Source organism: Malania oleifera, chromosome 4 (genome assembly GCF_029873635.1).
Source record: "Malania oleifera isolate guangnan ecotype guangnan chromosome 4, ASM2987363v1, whole genome shotgun sequence".
In the NCBI taxonomy this organism is placed as follows: domain Eukaryota; kingdom Viridiplantae; phylum Streptophyta; class Magnoliopsida; order Santalales; family Ximeniaceae; genus Malania; species Malania oleifera.
Genome location: NC_080420.1, coordinates 75,190,026 through 75,216,525, shown reverse-complemented (window position 1 = coordinate 75,216,525; position 26,500 = coordinate 75,190,026). Strand labels below are relative to the sequence as shown.

The 26,500-nt window shown below is 37.4% G+C and overlaps 1 protein-coding gene across 2 annotated transcripts in view; it reads right to left on the bottom strand.

The window, feature by feature from the left end:
• The window catches only part of LOC131153173 (protein S-acyltransferase 11), a 61,133-nt gene that overhangs the window by 29,653 nt on the left and 4,980 nt on the right, over positions 1-26,500 (bottom strand). The window contains exons 2-3 of one of the 2 annotated variants that reach the window (XM_058105299.1): positions 18,765-18,987; positions 3,254-3,552 (exon numbers count right to left, since the gene is read on the bottom strand). In XM_058105299.1, the coding sequence (XP_057961282.1) occupies positions 3,254-3,552; positions 18,765-18,987 (522 nt within the window). The remainder of the gene's footprint in view (positions 1-3,253; positions 3,553-18,764; positions 18,988-26,500) is intronic. The other variant, XM_058105300.1, reaches the window with a different exon arrangement.

Below are 26,500 nucleotides of genomic sequence, written 5' to 3'. Positions count from 1 at the left end.
TTCGTCGAAGCCTTCAAAGTATACCTCGATAGTCTTACTCACCAAATTGAATTTGCGAAGCACCCAATTGGACACCTGCAGATTGAAATCAGTGCTACCAAGTCCCAATTCATTTAACTCCCTCAAGGCGGAGAGGGGGTACTGTCAACAGCAACTAGTGGATCTGTGGCTGCAGCAGTGATGATTGCCAGTTTATCCACCTCAGAAGCTGGAATGAGAGACCCACCATCCAAAACAGGGTAGGCCTGCTCCACCAGTTTTTGCTTGAATTGCTGTGAAAAAAAACTTGTTGCAAGTCCAAAGAATTGAAAGGGCCACAGCTTGATGAGAAAGAGACTGCAGGTTTAACAGGCAAAGCGGGGGAGGGAAACCCAGAAAGAGGGAAACCAAAACTGAAAATACCCGGGCTTGAGTAAGAGGCGCTCGAAGAAAGACAGGCCCCTAACTCCTTGAAACTTGTGCAAGGTACGAGGCAAACAGTGATGTGGCCTGAAGACTTGGAAGGGAAGAACCTTACCGGCCTCATGGACAACACACACGAAGGAACGCATGTCTTCAACCACCAACTTCAACTGAGACTTTGTGATGGAAAACCTGATACAGCCCCAGCCTCAGAGAGAGACAGAAGCCTTTATACTGGGAACAGCGGGGAGGCGGGGCTGGAATGCGAACACTCTATGTCCTAGCTCCTTCACAGCTGAGCAAAATTTACACCAACCATTCAAATCAGGACCCTCCAGGATGGCAATGATCCTCCAGCCTCCTTCATTGATTTCGTTTAGGGCAAGGAACTTGCCAAAACAATTTTCTTTAAGTTGGAGCAGCAGCGTCTTCTCCTTTGACCTCCAGCTTTGAAACCAAGAAGAAGGCTTGATGCTGAGGGAGCTCCAGACATCATTCAGGGTAGACAAGATCCATTTGATTTCATCCGCATCAAGAAAAATGGAGACCCTCCTGCCCTTGCAATTTTCAGTAAACCTGAGGAGGTCAATCTTCTCGCCATCAAGAGTTAAGTCGAAGGACTCCCTTCAATGAAGATAGGCAAACAGCCATCCCGTTGCATGGTGGAAAGAGGGAAAGCACAGGAAGGACACAACAAAGCTTTCAGGGAACAACGGCAGAATGCTGCAAGAGGAGGAGAGTGGTCACAAGCGGCTGAAGGGTTTCGACAAAGCGCCACAAGAGCATTAGGGCTTTGACGCAAAGCAGTGATGCTACAAGAAATAAACAAAAAGCTGCAAGGGAGGGGCAGAGATCGCAAAAAGTACTATGGGCACCCATGGTAAGTGACGAGAGAGAGCTTTGAGGGAAGTCAGCTGCAAGGCATCCATGGCCAATGCTCCAGTTCCTGCTCTGTCATGCCTATCACACAATTCCAGACTGCAGATTTTGATAGGTGATGCTCTCTCTTAGAACCTCACTTCTGCACTTCATACGGGGACTTGATAGAACTTTCATGCAAGCATGCTGGAACCTTACTCCCAGCAGAACAGAACCTTGCTTTCACCATTATATAACTTATAAACACAAAAATACTTTAGACATGTCATATGCCTCAGAGTGCACTGTTTTCAATTAAAAATCAAGTTACAATGTAAATTGGAAACTTCTAAGGCATCATTATGTGAAAAATTACAGTCTTTAAAAATGTAGTTTTTAAAAATGTTAGTCCATTGTGGTCCACCCCTTCCTCGGACCCTACATACGCAGAAGCTTTGTGCACCAGGCTGCCCTATTATAGTTTTGTGTAATTTGTTGCCTATGTCGTATATAGTTCACATAGACATTTCCTAAATGCTTCTAATGTTGGACTCTTCTATGTTTTCCACCTTTCAGTTTCCTTTTCTTCCGCTTTGTGTATGTGTGTGTGTGTATATATATATATATTTTATAGTTTTGTGTAATTTGTTGCCTATGTCGTATATAGTTCACATAGACACTTCCTAAATGCTTCTAATGTTTGACTCTTCTATGGTTTCCACCTTTCAGCTTCCTTTTCTTCCGCTTTGTGTAACTATGATCAAACTTCATGCCCCAAGATGTCACTTTTTTGTCCAAAATAGCATAGGAGAAAAACCCCTTTTCTTTAGGGAGGAATCCCAACCTCTATCCATGTTTTTCCTATTTTCTTCAACCATGTTTGAGGAGTGAGGAGTCTCTTAGAAATGTCGAATATGGGGCATGGAAAACACACAGATTTAAAAGATATAGCTAACTTAAATAAGCTTCCACACTTCACAGGGCTGAGCCTGCTTGAACAAGCCTTCATTCCAGAATTTGACATAAGACTGAGCTGAGACTGCTTACCCAAACTAGGTACTATCCTTATGTATTAACGTATTTGAGTAATTATCATAATGTGTGAGGGCCTTAAGAATCTCAAGAGTTGAAGTCTACTTCAAACATTTAGTTGTTACAGCTTTTCAAAAATAAAATTCTATCACCAAATCCTCTTCTCACTCCTACCCTGATTTAAGGTTAGGCTTCTTGCCTCTGCCAACCCCGCCAAAACCATTCTACCATCCCCACCCTCCCCCCCTCCCCCCCCTCTCTCTCACACACACACTCTTTGTAGGTTTGGTCCAATGAGAGAATGGTGCAGAATTACCTATTTAAAAGCTACATCCAGACTCATCACTTCACAATAGCAATTTTTTTTTTTCCTTTTCAAATAAGAATTATTTTTTGTCAATCTCCTTTTTGAATTTTTACCTACTAACCATTAGATTTTTCTCCCCACCTTGTGGAAGTTAAGGGTTGGTTTCTGTTATAACATTTTCCCTGTGAAAGATTCAAGAAAGCTTCTTTTGGATCAGTTTCCTTGAAGGATTTAAACACGTTCATGTAACAAACATAAATTACCTTTAAATGTATTATTTTACATATCAGTAACGAGTTGAGAAATGGGAATTTATTTATTTCATGAAAAGGGAAATTTTGTACTTTAGGCTAACAGCACAGCTCAATGCTGTCAAGCTCAACCCATTTAATAAACTCATGGTTGGTATACTTGGGTGAGCCTGCATGCAGTCAAAGGATAATATATGAAGCCAATGACAATATTGGATGAATATGCCAATTGCAAAATGGAGTAACCCAGACTTGGGCGAGCCTTAGCACTTCAAGTTCAAGCCATGCTTGGGAGGACTGGAGGATAACTCAGGCCAACCCAGCCCAGCATACCTGATTGAAAGCCCTTGAAATACCAGTGCAGGAAACTATAGATAAACTAGAAAAGGTAATAAATGCTTACAAATGGGCAGTGATGATCCATGTCCAATATACATGTTCCACATGACCGGCAGTGATGGGTTCTAGGTGATTTTGGCCTTGAACAAAAGTGACAGAAGATATAGTCATCAAGCTCTCCTTTCCCCACAGCTGGATAACTACCCCACATTATAGTTGGGGGGCTACCAGCACAAGTGAATGCCGCATGTCCGAACATCAAGAGAGTACTTACTGACAAAATGAGAATCAATACAGAGTGAAAAACTCCAAATGAAAAACTGACGGAGAAAACAACAGGGTACACGGCCCACACACCACCACCTGCACTTTCAAAGAAAATGCATTAAGCTGAGATAGGCTTCAGGAACTACTAAATTCAGAAAATTGGAAAATATGTAACATAGTCAATGCAATACATCATAGTGATGGGAAACATGAGTGTAAATTAAAGTTGCAAAATCCTAATAAATCACTATACTGTATTTAATCTTAAAGTGGTTTACAATTGTTAGACGAGAAAAAGCATATGCGCAATACCAATGCTGAGTGATTCAAAGCCTCCTTGCAGATAGTCACTGTGAACTTGCTAAAAAGCCCTTCATTATGAACAAAGAAACTTATTAAAAGAAAGAAAAAAGATACATAGAGGACAAGGCATCCTCTCAGCAACTAAAAAAAATAAAAATGAACCCAAAAAATAGAAATAAAATAACATGACAAGATCAATGATGCAAAGCTCCGCAATCCCTTGGCATACTGGTCAAAGAAAAACTGCTAAAAAGCTGCTAGCAGAGCACGAGAACGAAGCAAGAAAGATTGCACAAACTAGCTGGGGTTTTAGAAACCTTGAAATTATAGCATTGCATTAGCCAAACACACAGAATTGCTGCAAGGAAGAAGCCTTCCTCTCCCTTTTCTCCAAAAAACCCTTGAATCACAATAAACACGCACTCTCCAAAGGAGACAAACCCACAGCTCTCCAATAATACCAAAACAAAATATCCTAAGAATTAGAACAATGCGACATAAAAAATGTGCACAGGTCACCCCACTCTGGAAATAAACCACACACACTATGAGAGAGAACTTTATAAGATCTTCTCCTCTGAAGCAATTCAGTTGTATTGATTTTATTAAGGACGGCAGCCCATAATCCATATGAAAGCCTTAATTCTAGACGGGATTTTGGTTTTCCAAATATTAAAAAACAATAGGAAAGGATATAGGAACGCAAGTCACATAAACACAAGGAACAAGGTACTTAGTCCCACGATCTCTACAATATAAGAAATTCCCCCAGTAGCCTTAACAGCACTTTGAACCTTGGGTAGATCACCCCCCCAACCAAAGCTTCCATGGTTTTTTAAAAACACCACCAACTTATCATCTGGAATTCGAATTGACTGAATATGCCATTTGATGCAGGGCAAATAACGTTAAAATATCACGCAAAATAACCAAAATATCGTTTCTGGAATCAATTTCTCGCAGTTCAGGAAGTTACAGAAGAAACTGAAAATTTTTTTTTACACATATGTAGGCGCATGGGGCACATGAGCCGCCCGAAGTGGTCATCCAGTGATGGTTTTCCAGATAGTGGTAGATCAAGGGGTGATGATTCCAGTGATTGTGGCAGAATGAAGAAATAACTCATGGTGGGATTTTGAAAACTGGGGGGGAGGGGGGGACTGGCTGGAACAGATGTTGGATAGAGTTTTAAGTTCTAGGAGAAGGCCTTCTGTTGGTGCCTCTTTGATGGCGATGGAAGTATCATAAAATGGTGCCAGGAAAAGGGGTGCTCAAAATCGTAGGGCACGAATGTAATTTTCTAGAAAGTTGCAGGATAATGAATAGTACTCTGATTATGCAATTTTCCCTGATTACTTCATGTAAACTGTTGAAATTCTTTTTTTTTTAAAGTTGGCAGAAATTGGAAGTGAATTGGAGTGGCTGCAATTGGCTCAGGTCTGTGGACTCTGGTTCTGATGGCAGTGCTTCATACTATGGCTTGATGGAAGCAAGATGTTGTGGTTAGGCTTTGAGGTGGGACAGTAAGAAAAAAAAACAGAGGGAATTGAGAGAGAAACAGAGAGGAGAGGAGAAGAAGAAGAAGATAGAAAGGAGAATCTATTGCAGGACAGAACAGAAAATCAGAAACAGAACTGAGAGAGAAACAGAAGGGAGAAGAAAGAAAGAGAAAGGAGGACAAAGAAGAGGGAGAGGCTGCAAGAGAGAGTAGGAAACCAGTTCTGCAATTCTCAATTTGAAATGACTGTTGTCTCATACAACACAAACAAAGTACTTTTTTTACATCTAACAAAAACACATAATTACATAACAACCCTGACATAACAGGAAATTAAGTGACACAAAAATGTAGAACATGCATAGTTTCCTAAATCTATGCTATTGTAGGTGGCCCCCTGTCACCATGTTTCAAAAATCTTCTCAACAGTGAGAAATCACTGCAAGCATTATGCGAATAAAAATCCCGAAGTCTAAGAGTTCACACCAAAGATTTCTCCTTCATAGCTACCCAAAAATTTTCAGTTGTAGCATAATCCATCTATACTCTACTTCACCCATGGTGATGAAAAAAGAATTCCAACCAGCAATCACAACAATCCAAAGCCATAGCTCCATATACTGCAATAATTCATAACTGAATGTCTTCCTGTCAACCACAATAGTCCGACGAAAACTCATCTTATTCCTTGATGTTTCAGCAGTGTAATCAGATGGAGTTAACCGGATAAATTTGATGGATTATGCATGATTATCATTACCAGAAATTTCACATTGGTTCCAACTTCCGAAGTAGTACTCCTTGTTATGTGTTTATTATTCATGAACAACTTGCTAAAAACCCCTTGAAAGTTTCAATTGCAAAAAATAATGAAAGTCAAGCCCCAAACCACAAACAAAATAATTGCACAGAACATTACCTTTTTACCAAAAAATTTCTTTCACTAAACACAAGATAAATTTAAAGGAGCCAAAAAAAGGAAAAACAAATAAAAAGGTAAACGATGCTCCAGAAGATCAACAAAACGACAGAAAGTAGAAACTTCCAAAAAGGGCAAAAAAAAAAGATCTCAACAAAGAATTCAAGACATGGAATTTGAAAACAAAGCAAGGAGGCTTCCCTATTCTCAAATTTTCTCCTATTCCAATCCTTCCATAGACTCCAAGTCCAAGTGATGCAATTAGTGGCAGCTTTCCAAGCACCTTTTTATATTATTTTTATTTATATTTATTTCTTTTATTTTTTTGATAACAAAAGAAGATGATTTCGTTAAGAAATAATGTACAAAAACGAGAATAAGAGATCCTCCTAAATAGAACAGGCAAAACACAAAGTAGAAAAAAAGATAGGAAAAACACCAATCAAGCCAACAAAGATAACTAGTCCCATTGTCTGTCAGAGAAGCTCACTCCCTTAAAGAACCTTGAGCCAACTTACAAAAGCAAGGCTAAGTAATGAATTTCATCCCATGGCAAGGAAATATACAGCTTCTTTCCAGAGAAAATAACACGTATTACACTCAAACCATAAACCTCAACACCGCAGAAAATGCACGTCTCCATAATGCTGCAGGATCCTTCTTCCTGCCAAAGCCACAGAAGAGATACGCAACATATTCTCCACTGAGTTTGGGCAAACCCAACTTTCTCCAAATAAACCAAAATTCTTGTTCCATGTTTTCCAAGAAAAATTAGAGTGCAAAAACAAATGAGAAGCTGTTTCTGAACTGTTAATGTATAAAAGGCACACATCTGGAGAAAGTGCCTCTGAAGGTCTCTACCATGCAACATACTACTGGTGTTAACCCTATTAAGCATAACCAACCAAATAAAAAGCCCGAACCTTTGGGGGGACTTTGGCCTTTTAAAATTTTTTTAACCAGCCGAAAGGAAAAATTAGCCCTGGTCGATAGATCACAAGAAGATTTGCAAAAATAAATCCTTGAAGAATCCAAAGACCAATAACAACTATCCACACCCAAGGAAACACAACAATTATCCAACACCAACAACATAGATGAGAGCTCATCTGCCTCCCTATCATTAAGAGGCATGTGAAATTGAAATCCCTAGAAGACAAAAGACCATCTGAAATGAAAAAGAAGAAAGGCTTTAATGCCACGAACTCAAAAGATAAAGATGAGGAAACGAAGTGGACAAATTACTTCTTTAGTGTCTATAGATAAATTTACCCGCCTGTCTTCTTGGAAACTCCAAGGCAGTCCCAGGCATTTCTTTCTTCACCCCCATTAGCTGGAAAAAAGAAAGGAAGAAGGAAAAAACAAAAAAGAAAACAGGACCATCCACTGGCCTTCAACACATAAAATATCAATCTGGAATTGTAATACCCGCAGAGAATTATACTACCCATCATTAAAACAGGTCCACACAAAAATGACACCTGCCTACTTCTGGCAGAACTAGAGGCAACTACACAAATTTGCACGGAAATTCTGGGACACAACCACCGACCGAAAAATTATAGTGCTTGACATGAAAAGCTCCACACCCCACTGCCTAATCATATCTTCCCGCTGCCAGTAAACTTTAATAGGATACTACTGATCTGAAACTGCCTAATCATATCTTCTCTCCATAATTCTAACTTAGATTCTATTCCACCCTTAGTTTCATCAATCAATACAATATCATCTGCAAACAATTACACCATGGAACTTCATTTTGGATACTTCTAGTAAGTTCATCCATGACTTGAGCGAAAAGATAAGGGCTCAAAGCAAATCCTTGATGTACACCTATTATGATTGGAAATTCCCCAATCTCTCCACATATAGTTCTAACATTAGTCATTACTCCATTGTACATATCCTTAATGACATTAGGATACCTACTACATGCACCCTTGTTTTTTACTAAAATCTACCATAGAACTTCCCTGCGTATCCTATCAATAAATACCATTTGCAAGTCCCTCTTCTTTTTCCCAAACTTTTCAAAATCTTCTTCAAAGATTATATAGCTTCTGTAGTAGATCTCCCAAGCATAAAATCAAATTGATTTTCAAGACCTTCATTTCTAACTTTAATCTTTGTTCAACTACCCTTTCCCAGAGTTTTATTGAATGACTCATAAGATGAATTCCACAATAGTTACAACAATTTTGAATATCTACTTTATTTTTGTATATAAGTATTAAAGCACCTTTCCTACATTCATCTAGCATTTTCTTAGTTTTTATAATTGTGTTAAATAAATTAGTTAACCATATAATTCCGTTATCAACTAGGCATTTCCAAACTTTAATTAGGATATTATTTGGTCCAATAGCTTTTCCATTCTACATCTTTTTTAAAGCAAAATTAACTTCGTTAACTCTAAATTTTTGTGAATAAATCACATATTTTTAGCCTTTTCATCATTTATCAATTCTAAGTTCAAGATTTCTACTTGGTTTTCATTAAATAGTTGTTAAATAATTGGGTAAAATGGAAGACCTAAGTTCAAAGATAGGTCTCTCCCTCTATTTACGATATATGTCAAGTACAATACCAATGACCATAATACCCTCACTAACTCACACTTACTAACATAACTTTAACACATAATAATAATAATAATAATAATAATAATAATGCTAAATGACTAAATAACCATTAACACTCCCTTTATATCATATGCTCCTAGCTTGTTACAACAAAATTTTTCTCGAACACGTCCCAAGACATTAGTGAACAAATCAGCAAACTGAAACTCAAACTTCACATGAGTGGTCATAATGAGCTTATGTACAAGTTTCTCCCAAAAAAGTGAAATCAACTTCAATGTGCTTTGTCCGCTCATGGAAAACTAGATTGGAGGCAATATGAACAGCAACTCGATATCACACATCAGCTCCATAGGCTGAGAATGTGGAAAACCTAGTTCTTTTAACATTTTCTTCAATCAAATAAGCTCACATGTACTGTGCGTCATAGCACTATACTCTGACTCAGCACTTGACCTGGCCACCACAGTTTGTTTCTCACTTTTCCCAGACACCAAATCACCACCAACAAAGTTACAGTACCCAGTTGTGGTGTTTGGTCGGGAGGCGACCCGGCCTAATATGCATTTGCACATCCTTGAATATGACTATGACGCCAATCCTAATATAAGAGACCTCTCCCTGGTGCATCTTTAAGATATATAAAAAATCGAATTACTGCATCCCAATGACTTGTTCTCAAGGAATCGAGAAACTGACTCATAACACTTATTGCAAAGGATATATCTAGTCAAGTGACTGTGAGATAATTCAACTTGCCAACAAGTCTCTGGTACCGTCCTGGGTTAGGTAACAAATTACCCATATTTGGCTTTAACTTACTATTGGAATCCATGGGTGTGTCAACAGTTTTGGATCCCTACAGCCCCATTTCATCTAAAAGATAAGAACATACTTCACTTGTGAGAAGACAATTCCTGTACGAGATCTCAATACTTCTATACCCAAGAAGTACTTTAATGGTCCCAAGTCCTTGGTATGAAACTTACTCTATAGGAAAAGCTTTAGGTCCTGGATGCCTTAATCATCGTCACTAGTGATCACAATGTCATCCACGTACACAATAAGCAAAATCCTGCCAGATGGATTATAATGATAAAATACAAAGTGATCTTATTGCACATTGTCAAAAGCCAAACTCAAGAATTACAACGTTGAATTGGTCAAACCATGCTCTAGGAGATTGTTTTAATCCATATAATGATTTCTTATGCCAACACACTGAGCCTAGCTCCCCCTGAGCAACAAACCCAATTGATTGCTCAATATAGACCTCCTCATGAAGATCACCATATAGAAAAAGCATTCTTCACATATAATTGATATAAAGGCCAACGGCAAGTAGTGGCTAAAGAGATGAACAAACGCACTAAGGCAAGTCTAGAAAATGAGAATGTGTAAAAATAATCCAAATCATACACCTGAATATATCCCTTAGCAGCAAGATTGGCCTTCAAATGAGCCACAGAACCATCAGGATTGACTTTTACATTGTACACCCAGTGACAACCAACCACAAACTCATTAGGGGGAAGAGGTACCAAATCCCAAGTATCATTATCATGTAGCACACACATCACTTCAACCATTGTAGTCTTCCACCCAGAATGGGATAGAGCTTCAAAAATAGATTTTGGAAAAGCAACAACAGACAAAGTACTAATGAAATCGAAATACAAGGGTGAGAAAAAACCATAACAAACAAAATTAGTTATTGGATGTTGGGTAGAAGTGCGTTTACCTTTCCGAACAGCTATTGGAGGATCAACATCATGAGAAATAAGATCATCTGACGTGCAGTACTAGAAGCTGGAGGAGGCTCTCCTCCCTTGAGTTGTTGTGTGTATACTTGCAAATTAGGATGATCTAAGTGACGAGATTGGATGAAGATGTACAAGGATTAGGCACAGAGAATAGGCTGGGATCTAGAAGGCAAGGTAGAGTAAGGGACTCATCAAGGTCAATAGAATTCAAGGAATCAAAGTAGTATGGTGTAGACTCAAAAAAGGTGACATCAGCAGAGACAAAGAATTGATGTAAAATAGGGCAATAAAACTTATATCTCTTTTAAGTATAGGAATAGCCTAGAAAAATACATTGATAGCACAAGGATCCAACTTATCCATTCCTCGAATTAACTGATGAACAAAGGACACATAGCTTAATATACGAGGAATGGAGAACAAAGGAGCTTTAGGAAATATAATTGAATATGGGATTTTATCACCAAGGGCATAGGATGGCATTTTACTGATGAGGGAGCAAGTTGTGAGCACAACATCACTTAAAAAAACTTCGGGGACATTCATTTGATATAATAGGGTATAAGTGACTTCAAGAATATGTCTATTTTACAGCTCTGCAACTCCATTTTGTTGTAGAGTGTGAGCACAAAAGGATTGATGGATCATACCAAAATTAGTCATATAAGTAGTGAATTGGGTATTGAAGTACTCCTTAGCATTATCACTACAAAGTATTCTGAATGGCATAACAATTTTAGTCTCAATTTGAGAACAGAAGGCATGGAAGATATTAAACAACTCAGAAGGAAAGGGGAGGGAATTTTAATTGTTCCAGGACGTTTCGTTAAATATAACCAAGTCATCCTAGAGTAGTCATCAACAAATGTAACAAAGTACCAAAACCCCAACTTCGACGTAACTCGACTAGGACCCCAAATATCATAATCGACTAGCATGAAAGGACTAACCACCCATTTTTCAACCTAGGAAGCAAAGGCAACACGGTGATGTTTTCCCAATTGCCAAGACTCCCACTCAAGATTAGACATAACTCAATGTAGGAACTAGTTGTTTCAACTAGTCCAATGACGGATGTCCAAGGCAACAATGGATTTGAAGTGGTGTAGCTGATGCTATGCAGGCAATGGGAGGAGAAAGCAACTCAAAGTAGTAATGCCCACGAGCCTCATGTTCCACATCAATTGTCTTCCTCATCTTCAAATCTTGAATAACCACAAAATCAGGAAAGAAAGTGACAAAACAATTTAGTGACTTTGTAAGCTTACTAATTGACATAAGATTGAAAGGACATTTATGAATGTATAAAACAGAAGAAAGAGACATGGAAGGAATAGGATTTACTGTTCCTCCCCTGAAGCAAAGGTAACTTAAGGATTTTTAGAGTACTGGAGGGCAAAAAAGAAGTTTGTTGCACTTGTTATATGGTTAGTGGTAGCAAAATCAATAACCCAAGGACTAGCGGGAAAGATACTAGATGACATACAAGCTATAGGATTACCTTTCTAGGCAAAAGATGATTGTTGAGATGATTGATACTGTAGAGAACTTGAATACTCCTCTGATATAGTCACATTACACAGTTTACTCAAACAAATGACTAACGATGGAACCATACTTTTAGGATTTGCAAACTCCATCCCAACACTTACAAACCTAGACCAATGATAACAAGATTAATTGCTGGAACAATCGAAACAATCATGAACAAGGTGACCCACCATGAACAAGTCACAAATGAATCAGTACAAGGCTGCCACAGCACCAAGAAACTCAGACACAGCACCAAAAACTCAGACACGGCCCTAAGAAACGAACACACAGCAGTGGAACAATTGGAGAGGTGAACCACCAAAACTAACATGGACAAATCACCAACAAACTTACATAACACTGCCACAGAGTCACAGAAACAGCTTATGAACACTACCACTGCTCCAAGAGACTCCCCAATGGCCTTTACTAACTCTGAACAACAACTAACAAATTACCACCAGTGCATAGTCAAAACAAAGATTGGATCTTTTAGCAAAACACAGGCCCAAAAGCTTGATATTTTGGTCTATGGAAGGAATTAGAACATTGGATAAAAAACAAAGCAAATCCCACTGTTTCAGACCCAATAAACTCAATAACCATTGACAAACAGCTTCACGAAGCATCAAAAAACCATTCCTTGGGTGCCGCACATGAGCAATTAGAAAGGGTGAGATCTTTGGACAACAAACATCACAAAAAAAACTCCATTAATATGTTTATAGAGGGATTTGAGCACTGCTGGATGAATTCAAGCCAAAAACATGCCTGAAAGTGGCTTCATGCGCCAGCGCATGGGTTCGGCCCTGGCAGCCTTTGACCGACACATGAGAGCACATGGGGCACTGCCTAGAGATGGGATTTGAGAGAGGGGGGGGGGGGGGGAGATCAGCAGTGCCTATGGGTGACCATGGTGTTGTTTTTGCAAAATCTATAGTAGTTTTTGTGTTCCCGAACTGGCAGTGTTGCCCAGGAAATTTCTTGCAACTGGTCTAACTTCCAGCAGCTGCTAGCTGTTTTCTAGGGCTATATTATTGCTGCAAATTCTTCTATGATGGTAGACATGCAGCAGATTTAGGGTTTTAGGCTTCGGTTTTGATGGTGGCTGTAAGAATTAGTGTTCAGGTTTCAAAATCATGCTCTAATACAATGTTGTTGACTAATTGGGTAAAATGGAAGATCTAACTTCAATGATAGGTCTCTCCCTCTATTTATAATATATGTCAAGTACAGTGCCAATGACCATAATACCCTTACTAACTCACACTTACTAACATAACTCTTAACACATTATAATAATGCTAATGACTAAATAACCATTAACAATAGCTTACTAAAGTAACTTCGCTATCTTTCTTTTCTGTCTTCTTCCTTAACCAAGACAATATCATCCTCACTTTTTATACATTTTACATTACCTAAGTCCTTACTCTTTCTTTCTCTAGCTCTATCAAGTTTAAATATGTCTCTTTTCCCTTCTTTTATATCTAATTTAGCATAAAATTATTAAATGATTTATGTTTAACTTCACTAACGTCCTTTTTTGCATCTTTTCTCACCTTTTAATACTTTTCAAAATTTTCCATATTTCCACATTTTTCCATGTTTTACACCAAATTCTTTTTGTCTCTATAGCTTTGGACATCTTGATCCCACCACCAACTTTCTTTGTTTTTTAAGAATCTTCCTCTTGTATCACGTAAAACCACTTTTTCTATCTTTTCAAATAAAGCTAGCTATCCTACTTCAAAGAATGTTTGTGTCTACATCATCCTCTATTGTCCAATCACTATCTTTGATCATCATACCTTTAAATTTTATTATATTTTCTCCCTTTAGGTTCCACAACCTAGTTCCCTTGCACTAATTTATATCATCTTCTTCAATTTTTTAATACATATATCTAACACTAAAACTCTATGTTTTGTAGTTAAGATTTCACCTAATCACTCTACAATCCTTACATGATAAATGATCTACCCTCCTAGTTTAAAAAAAATGTCCTTGATTTTTATTTTGCCCAATTTTAAAAATTATTAAGTGTTCTTTTCTCTTCTTAAAGCAAGCAGTCATTGTAATAAAATCATATGACATGACGAATTCTAAGATAATATCCCCAGACTCATTTTTATCTCCATATCTATATCCTCTCCTAACCTTTATTAACCCTTCCAATGTGTCCATTCAAATTTGCTCCTATGAATATTTTCGTAGTCCCTAATATCCCTTGTATGATACTATCCATGTCTTCCCAAAATTGTCTCTTAAAGTTTTCTGCTAAGCCTACTTGAGAAGCATAAGTACTAATGACATTTATTATCTCTTGGCCTAAGACCATCTTGATTTTTATAATTCTATTCCTCACTCTTTCGACATCTACAACACTATCTTTTAAGCCTTTGTCTACGATAATTCCTACCCCATTCTTAGATTTTTCTTTTCCAATTTACCAAAGTTTGAATCTTGATTTTTCAATTTCTCTAGCTTTCTCCCCTACCCACTTAGTTTCTTGAAGGTAGATAAAATTAATTTTTCTTCTAATCATTGCATCCACAATCTCCACGCTTTTAACCATAAGTAACCTATATTCCAAGTTCCTAATCTAATCCTAGTCTCCTAAACTAACTTCTTCCCACCCAAGTCTAGAATGATGCAGAAGCCCTCACATATTTGACACCATACCCTGGGCACCAACACAGCACGTTACTTCAAGGAGACAACCTAGCCCACCCTCACCAACTTTTCGCTACACCTAGGTGGTATAAGAGCAAAGTGTTGCTCACAGGGGATACCCAAATGAGTAAGTGACGACTTCTTCCCTAAAAGAATACATGCACTACACTCCATCCACAACCCCCAAAATACTGCAAAGAAGGCACATTTCCATAGCACTGCCCTTTCCTTTTTCCTGCCAAAACCAGCAAAAGAGACTGCCAAAAAGTCCTCGATTGCCTCTTAACTCACCCAGCATTCACATAAAAGGCCAAATAAATTGTTCCATATCCTCCAAGCATAATCACAATGTATAAAAAGATGAGATGCAGATTCCAAACAATTAAAATGAAGAACAGAGTCTGAAGATAGAGCCTTCAAAGGTCTCCTGCCTGTAACAAGTTATCGGTATTAATTCTATCAAGCGCAACCAACCAAATAAAAGCCTTGATTTTAAGGGAACTTTGGCCTTCCAAATGGATCAATAGAGAGGAAAAGATGAATTAGATCTGGTCAGAAAATCACAAAAAGATTGGCAAGAATTAAAACCCCGAAGGATCCAAAGACCGATATCAACTATCCTCCACCAAAGAAAATCGACAGTCATTCAATTAAGACTAGCAAAGAGAATAGCTATACAAACTATCCATCTTTCAACGACCCACAAAAATGAAAAACCCAAGTTGCCCAAAGTTTAAGTCACAACTTTTGTCTGTCCATTGGTTTGGGGATAGTAAGCACTCAGCAATCTCCAAAGATTTCCCCAGAAGTGGCTGAGGAACTTTGACTCTGTATTGGATGTTATTGTCTTGCGCAAGCCATGTAACCTCATTCTTGGAAAAACATGTGTGCTACATGAGTTGCATAAAATGTCTGTGCCATTTTTGAGAAGTGCTCAACCACCACAAAACAGAATCAATACCTCTGGCTTACTTTTAGGCAAACCCACCACAAAATCCTTATGTCAACCTATGGAACAGTTAGCTCAAAGATACATAGAAACCAACAATTTGCTGCTGGCATTTGGCAATTTGACATGTTCGACATCTTTCCACATACTTGTAAATGTCACAATGTAAAGAAGTCCAAAAAAAAAACCTTCCAGGGACCAAATTCAGCATTTTACCCTGACCAATGTGCCCAATATCATGCAATTCAACAATTAGAAACTCACTTAAACAACCAGTTGGAACAAACATCTTGTTTCCCTTGAATAAATAGCCATCTTGTAGGACAAATTCAACAAGCGCTGCATTGTCCAGTTGTCCCTGGTTTCATGCCTCTCCAAGATACCTTTGAAATAGGGGTCATCCATGTATTGCTCCTTGATAGCTTCCATTCCCACAACACTGTTAGACATCTGCCACCTTGTCCCTTTGAACGAGCCTCATAGTGCAATATGATAGTATATTCTTGCAAGAAGACCACTTCCTCAGCACATCCATGATTCAGTTACTTTTGAGAGTTTAAATAGCATAAAGCTTCATGATTTGAATGTGAAACAAACTCTCAGTAAATCAAGCAAAGGTGCTAAAATTTTAAAACTTGGACAATAACATAGAATTTCAAATCATAGGTGCAGTCATTTTGCCACATCCCATTGAGTTTCTCACTGAAATACGAAATTCGATGCCCTTCTTGACTCAGAACAGCTCCAGTCCCCAATTTACAAGCATCACAACCCACTTCAAAAACCTTTTCAAAGTCTGGAAAAGCTAAGAGAGGAGCTCGTGTCGTTAATTCCTTAACCAGCTGAAAGCTCTCTTTTGCCTCAAGAGTCCAGCAATAGTCTTGCTTTTAAGACGCACTGTAATTGGTGCCATGATGGTAGTGAAACAGGCTAGGAGTTCATCAGTGACCAATGCCATGACCATTGGGAGAGATTGCCCCCGTCAGTTATTTAGGTGGGGATTCTCTACTTGAGCAATCCTGCTTGATCTAACAAATGCACATGCAAAATGTCCTCAACTGATGATGAAGAAAGAGGAGTAAACTCCCACTTTAATGTTTTTCATTTCAAACTTTTCCCATAGCCAGTGAGGTTTTATGATAGCATTTCTAGGCTCTCTCCTTTTTTATTTTCTGCTTTATGTTAATTTATTTATTGAAGATGGCCTACACACTACATTTGCATAGATGTGTTGAAGTAGGACTTCGGTCGAGTGTATGGGCTAAGACATAAAGATGTTTGAAGGGCTTAGGAACTTGTGCTCTGGTCAAGTAACATCTAAAGAATTTGGTAAGAGGGAATCATGTTAGCAAGGCAATCGTTGGGGATCATCATAAGGAGAGAGGAAGGATGGTTACCTTGCAATGTGAGGCTGTAGGATGTTTCAAAGTTCTGCAGCATGGAGGAAATAATAAGCATCACCATGGCAAGGAAGAATGATTTGTGTCTATGCAATGGGATTTTGGAATATTGGTGTTAGGGCTCGATATACATTGTCGGAAATTGGAACATAACCTAAGACCTAACCAGCTTAAGCTTTAAGTAAAGTGGTAATCTAACATGATATTAGAGCCAAGTTGCCAAGAGGTCCTTGGTTTTAGTCTCATTGACTGTACTGTTTGGCTCTAAAGAATTATCTTATTTCCTGTAATGGGTGTAATTTACCGTTTGTTTCTCTCTCCACGTGCACGTGCAACAAAGCTGCACATGCGGGAAAGTGTTGAGGCTTGGCATACATTGCTGGCCCACAACCTAACAGCTTAAGCTTCTAGGTAAAGAGGTAATCTAACAATTGGCAGGGTCCAATGGTGGTGTCACATGGCGTCAGCACTGAAACTTCAAATGGCAGATGAGTGCACCTAAAGCAGCAGAGAGCTGCCATTGCCAACCTGGAGCTGGAATGATCTTGTACATTAAAACTTTGTGATATTGGCCATAAGCCTGTGTTCTATTTTTTGCCTTACAGTAGGTGGGTTCCATTGGGGTGGTTGTTTGGATCAAAAGGGGTATAAGTCAAGATGATAGACCGAAGTACTATTTAACAACTCAAAAGATCAAGATTTGCTCTGATAACAATCTGGAATCTGGTGCAGGACAAAAAGGGGAAATTGAAGAAAAAAGGAATCAAGGGAAATAACTCAAAGAACAAGGGGAAAGTTTCTTCAACAACTCTACTCTATTCATCAAAAATCTTCCAAATAATTACAAAACAATAATAATTAAAGGGCTAATACACTTTGGAGCCAGGAAAATAAAAATAGGGAAACCTAAAATTACTAGGACATTACTTGTCTAACAGATAAAACCCAAGAATCTACTTCTTTATGAGCTAATAAAATAATATCAGAAAAATATCACGAAATCAGGTCAATAAATTACATTAAAATCACAAAAGCCTAAAAATTTCAAAATGTCTTGCATTTGACTTGTCTGCCTCTTTCCTCATACTGCAACACGTGTATATACCGTGTCCGTGTCTGGTCATGTCTCGTGCACCGTGCCTGTTCCCAGGCTTCTTGGGTTAAGAATTGTGTGTGCATCTGTAGACAAGTATGAGTTTGTGCGCACATGTTTTACACACTAGATACAAACCATATCAACAGTAGAAAGACAAACAAATTGAAGTTTCTACTTTTCTCCTCAATAAATATGCCTGGTGAAAAGAAAACAATATGAGAAGGTTAATACTCTAGAGTACTAATTCAAACCAAAAAACTGAACATTGCTATTACATAAAAATCTCCTTGCTGATTGATCTCCGATATTTTTAATTGATCCAATCTAATACAATATTTACAACCATTTAATGCATGATCTGTTAATTTTCTTTACTTTTACAATTAAAATTACATCCAAACATTTCTTTCTAGTCCCATTTCACTATTGCATTGTTTTATTCTTTAAGCTATTTTAATATGCAATAACATTCACATGCTATTCATGCAACATAAATTGTGTTGTGTCTTAAAAATTGACAAAACAAAACATGCAGAGACAGAGTGAACCAAAAGGACTATGAAATTGAGAATTTGCAATATCATACATATCACAAACAGCATGAATATGAGGAGAACACAAACAAAGAACTGGTCTCGTAGTCGTCTCCATGGAAGTAACTTGGTTTTACATTTCGATAAATTTTGGTCTGTTACTGCTCCACACCAACCACACTTGAATACAGGAGCATTAGAGGGATGACGAAGGCACAAACCACAACCCCAGCATGTTGTTTCCCGATCCTCAGAGACAGATTTCACAAATTGCTCCTACACATGAACAAGAAATAATTGGGCAGGAAAGAAGATTATGAATACTTTTCTAAATTTAACGAAACATGCAAGGATAAAATCATCAAAAAGACCAAATCTCTCGTCAATCAGTTACACAGACCAATATACTATGGTCAATGCATTTCAGATCAAAATCAATGGTTTTGTTGCTTTGATTTAATGAAACACCAATCAAATAGACTGCATGTGGTGGTGAATGATAGTGTCCAATCAAAATCATTTCTTAAAGATAATTTTGAAAAAAGAAACATAAAACACTTGGAAGAACCAAAACCTGCCTGAAAAGATATTATCGAGACCAAATCAGTCTGATCAACTTAAAATTCAATGGCAGAAAACCTTTAAATGCTTATTATATCCATTCGAGAGCAGAAGCATGGAAGATAACCACCCCAACAGATTCAGACTCAGAATTTGACGTATGTACAAATGTTCTATTTCATTGAATCAAAGTATCATAGTTATCATAGAAGTACAACAAGATCTGCTACAGCTCGAAATAAGACAAGGCACCAGATGAACAGCAATAAATCAAAAAGTTTAGTCAACATGCATGCAACAAATTGGCAGTGGCTGTACAATGAAAAGCAGAACTCATAAACCTTGTTTTGTTCCCTACAATGAATATTAAAACTCTCTACTGGTGACCAAAGAAAAAATAAAAATAAAAATAACCATGCAACACCATTTTACATAAATTTCACTAGAAATTAGAGAAGAAAAAAAAAATCATGGGGAAAACATGAAACATTCTTTTAAATAAAAGGGCCAGACTTTTCATATTTCAGATGGATGAAACCATAATGTGTTATCCCTATTTGCACGCGTGCAATCATGCAAAGTATTCATCATAATGCTAATGGCCAGAACCCATGGGTTCCATCAATTTTTTGATTGCAATTATCAACAAACCTTCAATACCTTTAAGAACATTTTTAAAAATGCGTACAACATAAAAGGGGCATATTAGTGTTTGGAATTATACAAGCCTCCTCTAATCTCAAGCTAAAGCGCCCTTAATAGCTTCAGTTAGTTACAAGATTCTCATGTAGTAGCTAATGCTGCTGCTTCAAAACCACATTTTGAAAATTCGTACACAGAACCTGGTAGAAACCCACTACAATCACTGGCTCCATCATGATAAGACCTCGTTCACATAGTGTTTTCTTTTTATTTGGGAGCAATCAAGCAGATCTCCGCCTTACCAGCAAAACCAACCCCTCTAGGACAAACCACGGTCTTGTCATTATATACCTTGATGCCTGTAGGCTTAAGATTTTGTAATTTTGGCTTAAATAGAGATGGAATTTAGTAATTTACAATAAATTTTTACAATTTTTTACCCATTGTCTTTTATGTAACTGCACCAGCTTATGCGCAATGAGTTAGACAAGTTTATTTTAACATGTTATAATTTTTGTCAATATATTACACTTAGTCTGCCTACGCATCCGTTTGACTCTTCCACATCTCATTGCTTCACAGCACCCATTCCTAATCACGCAACTATGTATGTCACCCCTCCCTCCCCCCCTCATGAGCATGCCATGCATGGCGCCCATTATTCTTGGTGTTTCTGGTTTTGTTCATGTTTGGGCTGCCTTTCCCTTTAAAAATTCACGATTCTATGGTTTTATGAATTTGTCTATTTTCAAGCATGTCCCCAACATTGCAAAAAATCTACCCTTTGTCAAAGCATTTTCTCCAAGGAATAATCATGCTCAGAAGATTCCTCTTGCTTGCAATCTCTCCCCTTTTCAAGAAAACAAAAGAGTTCCTCTGACTTTCTCTTTCCCTACTTTCAGTTATTCAGGTTTCCTTACCTCTATATTAGCAGCGTAAGATACAAAAACTTATTGTTAACAGTTGAATATACTCAAATATAAAAGAAGAATGAGATCTCAGCTAAAAATACCTATTAAGTTCCTCACACTATGCATAAAAGCAGGCCCACAAAAAGAAAGAGTATGTGATCACCATTCTACATAGTAGTCAAAATGCCAACTGACCCTAAGACTAGAGGGATACACACTGTGTGGTTGCTATTGCAGGCAGAGTTGTGATCAACAATTTATACCAAATGAACCATGTTATAGTATTTTTTTTGTTGAAATACCTTCTGCTCTTATAAGTTTGTTTTGATTTCCAAAACACTAATTTTTTGTTAAAATATCTTGCATGCCTGTGCTATTCACATGATTTGATTTGAGGATTTCCAATAGACTAAAGTTGTATTTTAACTTTTGATATTATTTGTTTTAATAATTGAAGTTTCCATGAAAAGTGTTTCCAAGTCTTACATTAGACGCTGTCTTATATTTAGACACAGCATTTGACGCAGTCCTGCATTTGACGCAGCATTTGACGCTTTCTTCCATTGGATGCACACATAGACGCAGATTTCCATTAGATGCGTTAGCAGATGCAGTTTCCAAAAATCCAGAAACTGATTGTCTGGAAATTCAGAAAATGAGCTAGTTCTTGTTGCAATTTGAATTATTATGATTTAATAACTAAAGATATGATTTTTAAAGGATTGTTTTATTTTTTATAAAAGAAGAAGATGTATTAAGAGAAATTACATCATATGCAAGGACAATAACTCCTCAATAAAGAGAATATAAACAAAAAATAAAAATAAAAATAAAACTACACAAACATTACCCAAGAAAACCCCTCTTTAAACCCTTCCCATCATAATTCACCAAACACTTCAATTTTGCTAATTCCCTCTGACCCTTCTTAACCTTGCATTTACCAGCATCCATTAAATTTCATTTCCTCTGTAATCTGACGTGTGTAGACCCAATTCATCCAACAAATGCTGAGTTTGAAGATTTTCCTCAGAGACCTCCTCTATAGGTAAGGGCAAACTCCATCTTTTCCCAATTGCTTTCCTTCCATACCATCATTTTCAAAAATACTAATCCCCTCCTTGGCACATATGTTAAATCCCCAAGTTTATCAGATGAATCAGAAACATAACCATACTATTCCCAAATTTCATCTAAAAGCAAACCCTCATCACAATCAAAATCACTGATGTCCACATTGTCATTATCTGAAAAGTCTCCCAATTTTTTTTTCCCTTGCAGCTACTCAACTCCTCACTGGTCCCACCCTTCTGGCCAAGTGATTCTTCCATTATGCTAAAATTACCTCCTGCATCTCTTCTCAACAATTTTCTGAATATCTCAGCAGAAGTAGCTCACTTTTCTTCAAACTTTTACGTCATTTCAGTACCCCATTAGTTCTGCTTTCCGACAAGTGTAAACCTGAATGTATCCGAATTTTCTTTCTTGGTATTTGATTCCCCCCCCCCCCCCCCCCCGAAACCAACATTGTTCGCCTGATTGTTGACCTCACAAGAATCATGATTTTTAATGAAACCCCTTCCTTTGTTTAACCACACTAGAAGACCCACTTGAGGTCTTTTCTACCACTGGAAACCCTTGTCCCACTAAAAGAATAGAATCATCAACAAAAATTCCAAAATGGAAAAAGACTTTTTTTTACCGCCACTTCCCCTCTAATCCTTTCGGTACCCTTGCTACTTACTAATGAAGAATGAGAACCACCTTGATCATCATGATTCTGCTTTGGAAATGAGCACTACAATATAGGGTTTGTACCTAGATTCTGCTTGGAAGACAACATATCTATTAAGTCCCTTGGCTGTGTACGCCCGTTAATGAGAGAACTGGCTTTGAAATGTAGGTTGCTCTTGAACTCCCTCAATTTGCACTCCAACTTCTGTCACTGCTGCTCCAACTGAGAATTTCCTTTATTACATCTTCTTGCAAGTGTGCTCTTTTCAATCCTTCACTCCCAGACACAAAGTCTTGGTCTCTAAAAATACCAGCAGAAGAGTCCTCTTGGGCCTTATTTGAAAACTGAACACCTAGAATATTTGTTTCAGCCTGTTGGCATCTATCAGCATTATTCAAACAATGGGCCTGTTTAAAAGAATGGCCCAACTGAGAATGACCCATCTGAGATGAAACCTCCTTACTTTCCAAAAAATGGCCCGAATCCTTTTTACCAAGACTATGGGCCTGTTCAATTAATTGGCCCAGTTTGGTTAAAAAAGAAGCTCCCCCTTTTTCAATTACCTGGTCCAGGTCCAAAACGAAAGCCAAACATTGCGGCCCAAAATTCCTTGCTTCATCTTCTCCAAGCACAACCCTAGCCACTCCTGCTATCTTTGCAGCTTCTTTGAAAACCCTAGATGCCCCGACTCTGTGGACATTCTCTGATCGATCAGCTGTAATTTCCGGCAACAAAACCACAGGTTCCAATGGCAACTCACCCCCAGAACAAAAACAAATTGTGCTTTCCCATACTCCACACTATGCTTCCATGTCTGGATAGGACTTCGCAACCATCGCCTTCACCTTTGCCTTCGCCTCTCTTCCCTTCCAACACCACTTGACTCCACGATCTGGGAGCTGAAGGGCTTGCTTCACCTTTACCTTCAGAATCATGACAAAATTCCTCAGCTATGTCAAAGAAACCCTTTGCAAAACTTTGCCATCCTTCACATTTAGTGCCGCCAGGGACGAAAATACTGCTTACCTTCAAAGCCCAGTCCTAACCCAGAAATTTTCCTACCTTAGCCTCTCGAATTGACAGCCAGGACAGTATGTTTCCAAGACGAATCCTTCAAAAACCCCTTTCCTCCAATCAAAAATTGATAGAGCATCAGCAAACCAACTTACAGTCTCTTTAGAGAATCTTACCCATCTATTACGAGAAATATTGTTCTCAAGAACGAATAAGGAGCTTCCCCCACCTTATCGATTCTCAGATCGAAGGTCTTCCCTTCGATCTGAATCAAATGATTTTTCATCATCTACTTCTTTCGGAGGGCGGAGGGTTTTGTGAGAAAGCCATCAGATTTTTAAAGAAAGCCATCAGATTTTTAAAGAATTATGTGTGCTGATATTTTGTAAGATTAAAAGATAATTCAAATTGTGGTAACTTAGAGCTTCATTGTCTTGGAAATGAAAATATTTGTTTTAGAACAAAGTTTTTCTTGCTCTCCATTAGCAAAGTGTAATGCTCTTTGTGTTCCCATAAGCTCAAAATTCAAATTGTGCATAATTATGGTTGGTTGGCTCTTAGAACAAATTATTCCCTTTCTGTCTGTGCTCACCTGTGCTTTGAGTTTTCATAGATTAAAATCGGAATTTAAAACTGTCTAATGCTTTAATCAAGTTATTGGTAACATGTGTCTTGGTATTCTTATATTTAAATTTAAAATTTGCTATCATTATGCATTAACTCTAGTTGTTGGCAGCCCAAACAGCTCTTTCCTTGTATTATCTATAAATATGCAACTTGTTCTTCAAAGCTAAGGGAAGCACAAAAAGATATATACTCCATAATATACAAGAGAGTTGTTGTGCTACTCAAAGATAGAGTTGAACAGAGAAATATTTTGCGAGAAAGAAAAAGAAAAAAGAGCAACACTCAGAACCTAAGATCCTTCATTGAGAATACAATTGCTAGAATGGAAGAAAGAAGAAGAGCTGTGCTGAATTTTTCTAAGAACCCAAGAGCTCATCTAAGATTGTTTTTGTGCTCTGATATTATATCTTGTTGAGAAGTATTTCGTGTTGTATGGTTTTATATTTTTTGTAACCTTATATTGTGAAGGATCTTTTCATCTGAGTTGGATTTCTACCCGATTTAGGACAGGTTTTCCAAGTGCTCTTTAGCATAATTTGTTAGAGGGTTTCTACCCCAACTGAGATTCTACCCGGAGGCTGTTTGGCCAGGCTGTCCAAATTCTTTCTAGCACAAGTTTGTTAGTGACTTTCTAGACTAATAGGGTTTTTACCTAGAGTGAGGACAGGTTGTTAATGAGGGTTTTTGTACTCTTTTCTTATAGTGAATTCTCAAGTGTTTGCTTGGGGAGTGGATGTAGGCCACGGTTTACCGAACCACTATCAACTGGTTGTGTCACCATTGTGTAATTTGATTATTTTCTTGGGTGTTCGCATAAACTTGCTTCCACATAATTTCTCTATTATTACACTCGAAAAATAATTACGTTTGATTACATTTTTAGACACCCAATTTAACCCTCCTCTTGGGTGCCATATACTGGACCAACAATTGGTATCAGAGCAGGTGCTCTTATACTTTATCTCGTACACTACAGTATGATTCATGGAATCCATGCAAAGACTAGTTTTCCAAAGGACGGTCAACTATTAAACCTCCTTTTTTTGGTCCTACACATATTGGAAAGCATGCATGAATATATATATTCATTCTACTGATGTTAACATTTGGAAAATTATCATGAATAGATCTCACATACCATGTAAAATAATTGATGGTGTTTCTATTGTGAAATATAAGTAGGAATGGAATTTTTTTTTTTAAATGATGATAATAAAATTCAGTGTAATGATAAGGCTATGAAATGTTCTTTATTGTGCATTAGATTCAAATGAATTGAATAGAGTTTATAGTTGTGAATCTGCAAAAGCAATTTGGGATAGACTTAAGACTATACATGAAAGAACAAATCAAGTTAGAGAATTTAAAATTAATTTATTGATTCATGACTACGAAATGTATCGGATGGAAGAATTTGAATTTGTATCTTACATGTTAACTAGATTCACTAATATCACAAATTTTTGAAGCTTTGTGTAAGATTTTTCCTAATGGTGAACTTTTTAAGAAAATTCTTAAGTCTTTACAAAAAATATGGGAAGCTAAGATTGCAAATATAAGCCTATAATAGAAGCAAAGAACCTTAGTACTCTATCTATGGATGAGCTGATTGGGTCTCTTATTACACATGAGATGACTATAAAGACTAGCAAACAGTATGTTCAAGTAACGAAAAATAGTGCTTTCAAGGCTGCAAAAGATTCTTCATCAAATGAAAGTTCAGAATATGAAGAAGAAGAAAAAGAAGAATTATTAGAAAACATAGAAAAAATTTTAAGGAAAAAGGGACTTGTAAAAATAAAAATATCTAAATATGAACAGAAAATAACTTGTTTTGAATGTAAAAAGCAAGGATATTACCGTATTAACGATCCTCCCATTAAGAAAAGAAAAACCAAAGCTAAAAAGAAGGCGATGGTTGCTATAGACTCTGAAAATGAGTCTGATAAACAACAGATGACCAATCTTTGTCAGATGGCAGATCTAAAAGAAGAATCTAAGGTAAGTTTCTCTACACCTTCATTTTCTATTATGAAATTCAAGTAGCATTTGAAGAATTATATTCTCTGTATTTGGAAAACAAGAAAAAGATGATTGCTTTAGAAAACGAGAATTATGAGAGAAAAAGGATTAATCAAGTAGAGCTAGAAGAGTTTGATTTCCAAAGGGGTGATCTTGAAAAAGAGGACTGCTTTAGAAAATGAGGATTATGAGAGAAAAAGGAATAATCAAGTAGAGCTATAAGAGTTTGATTTTCAAAGGGATGATTTTGAAAAAGAGAATTTTTGAAAAGAGAATT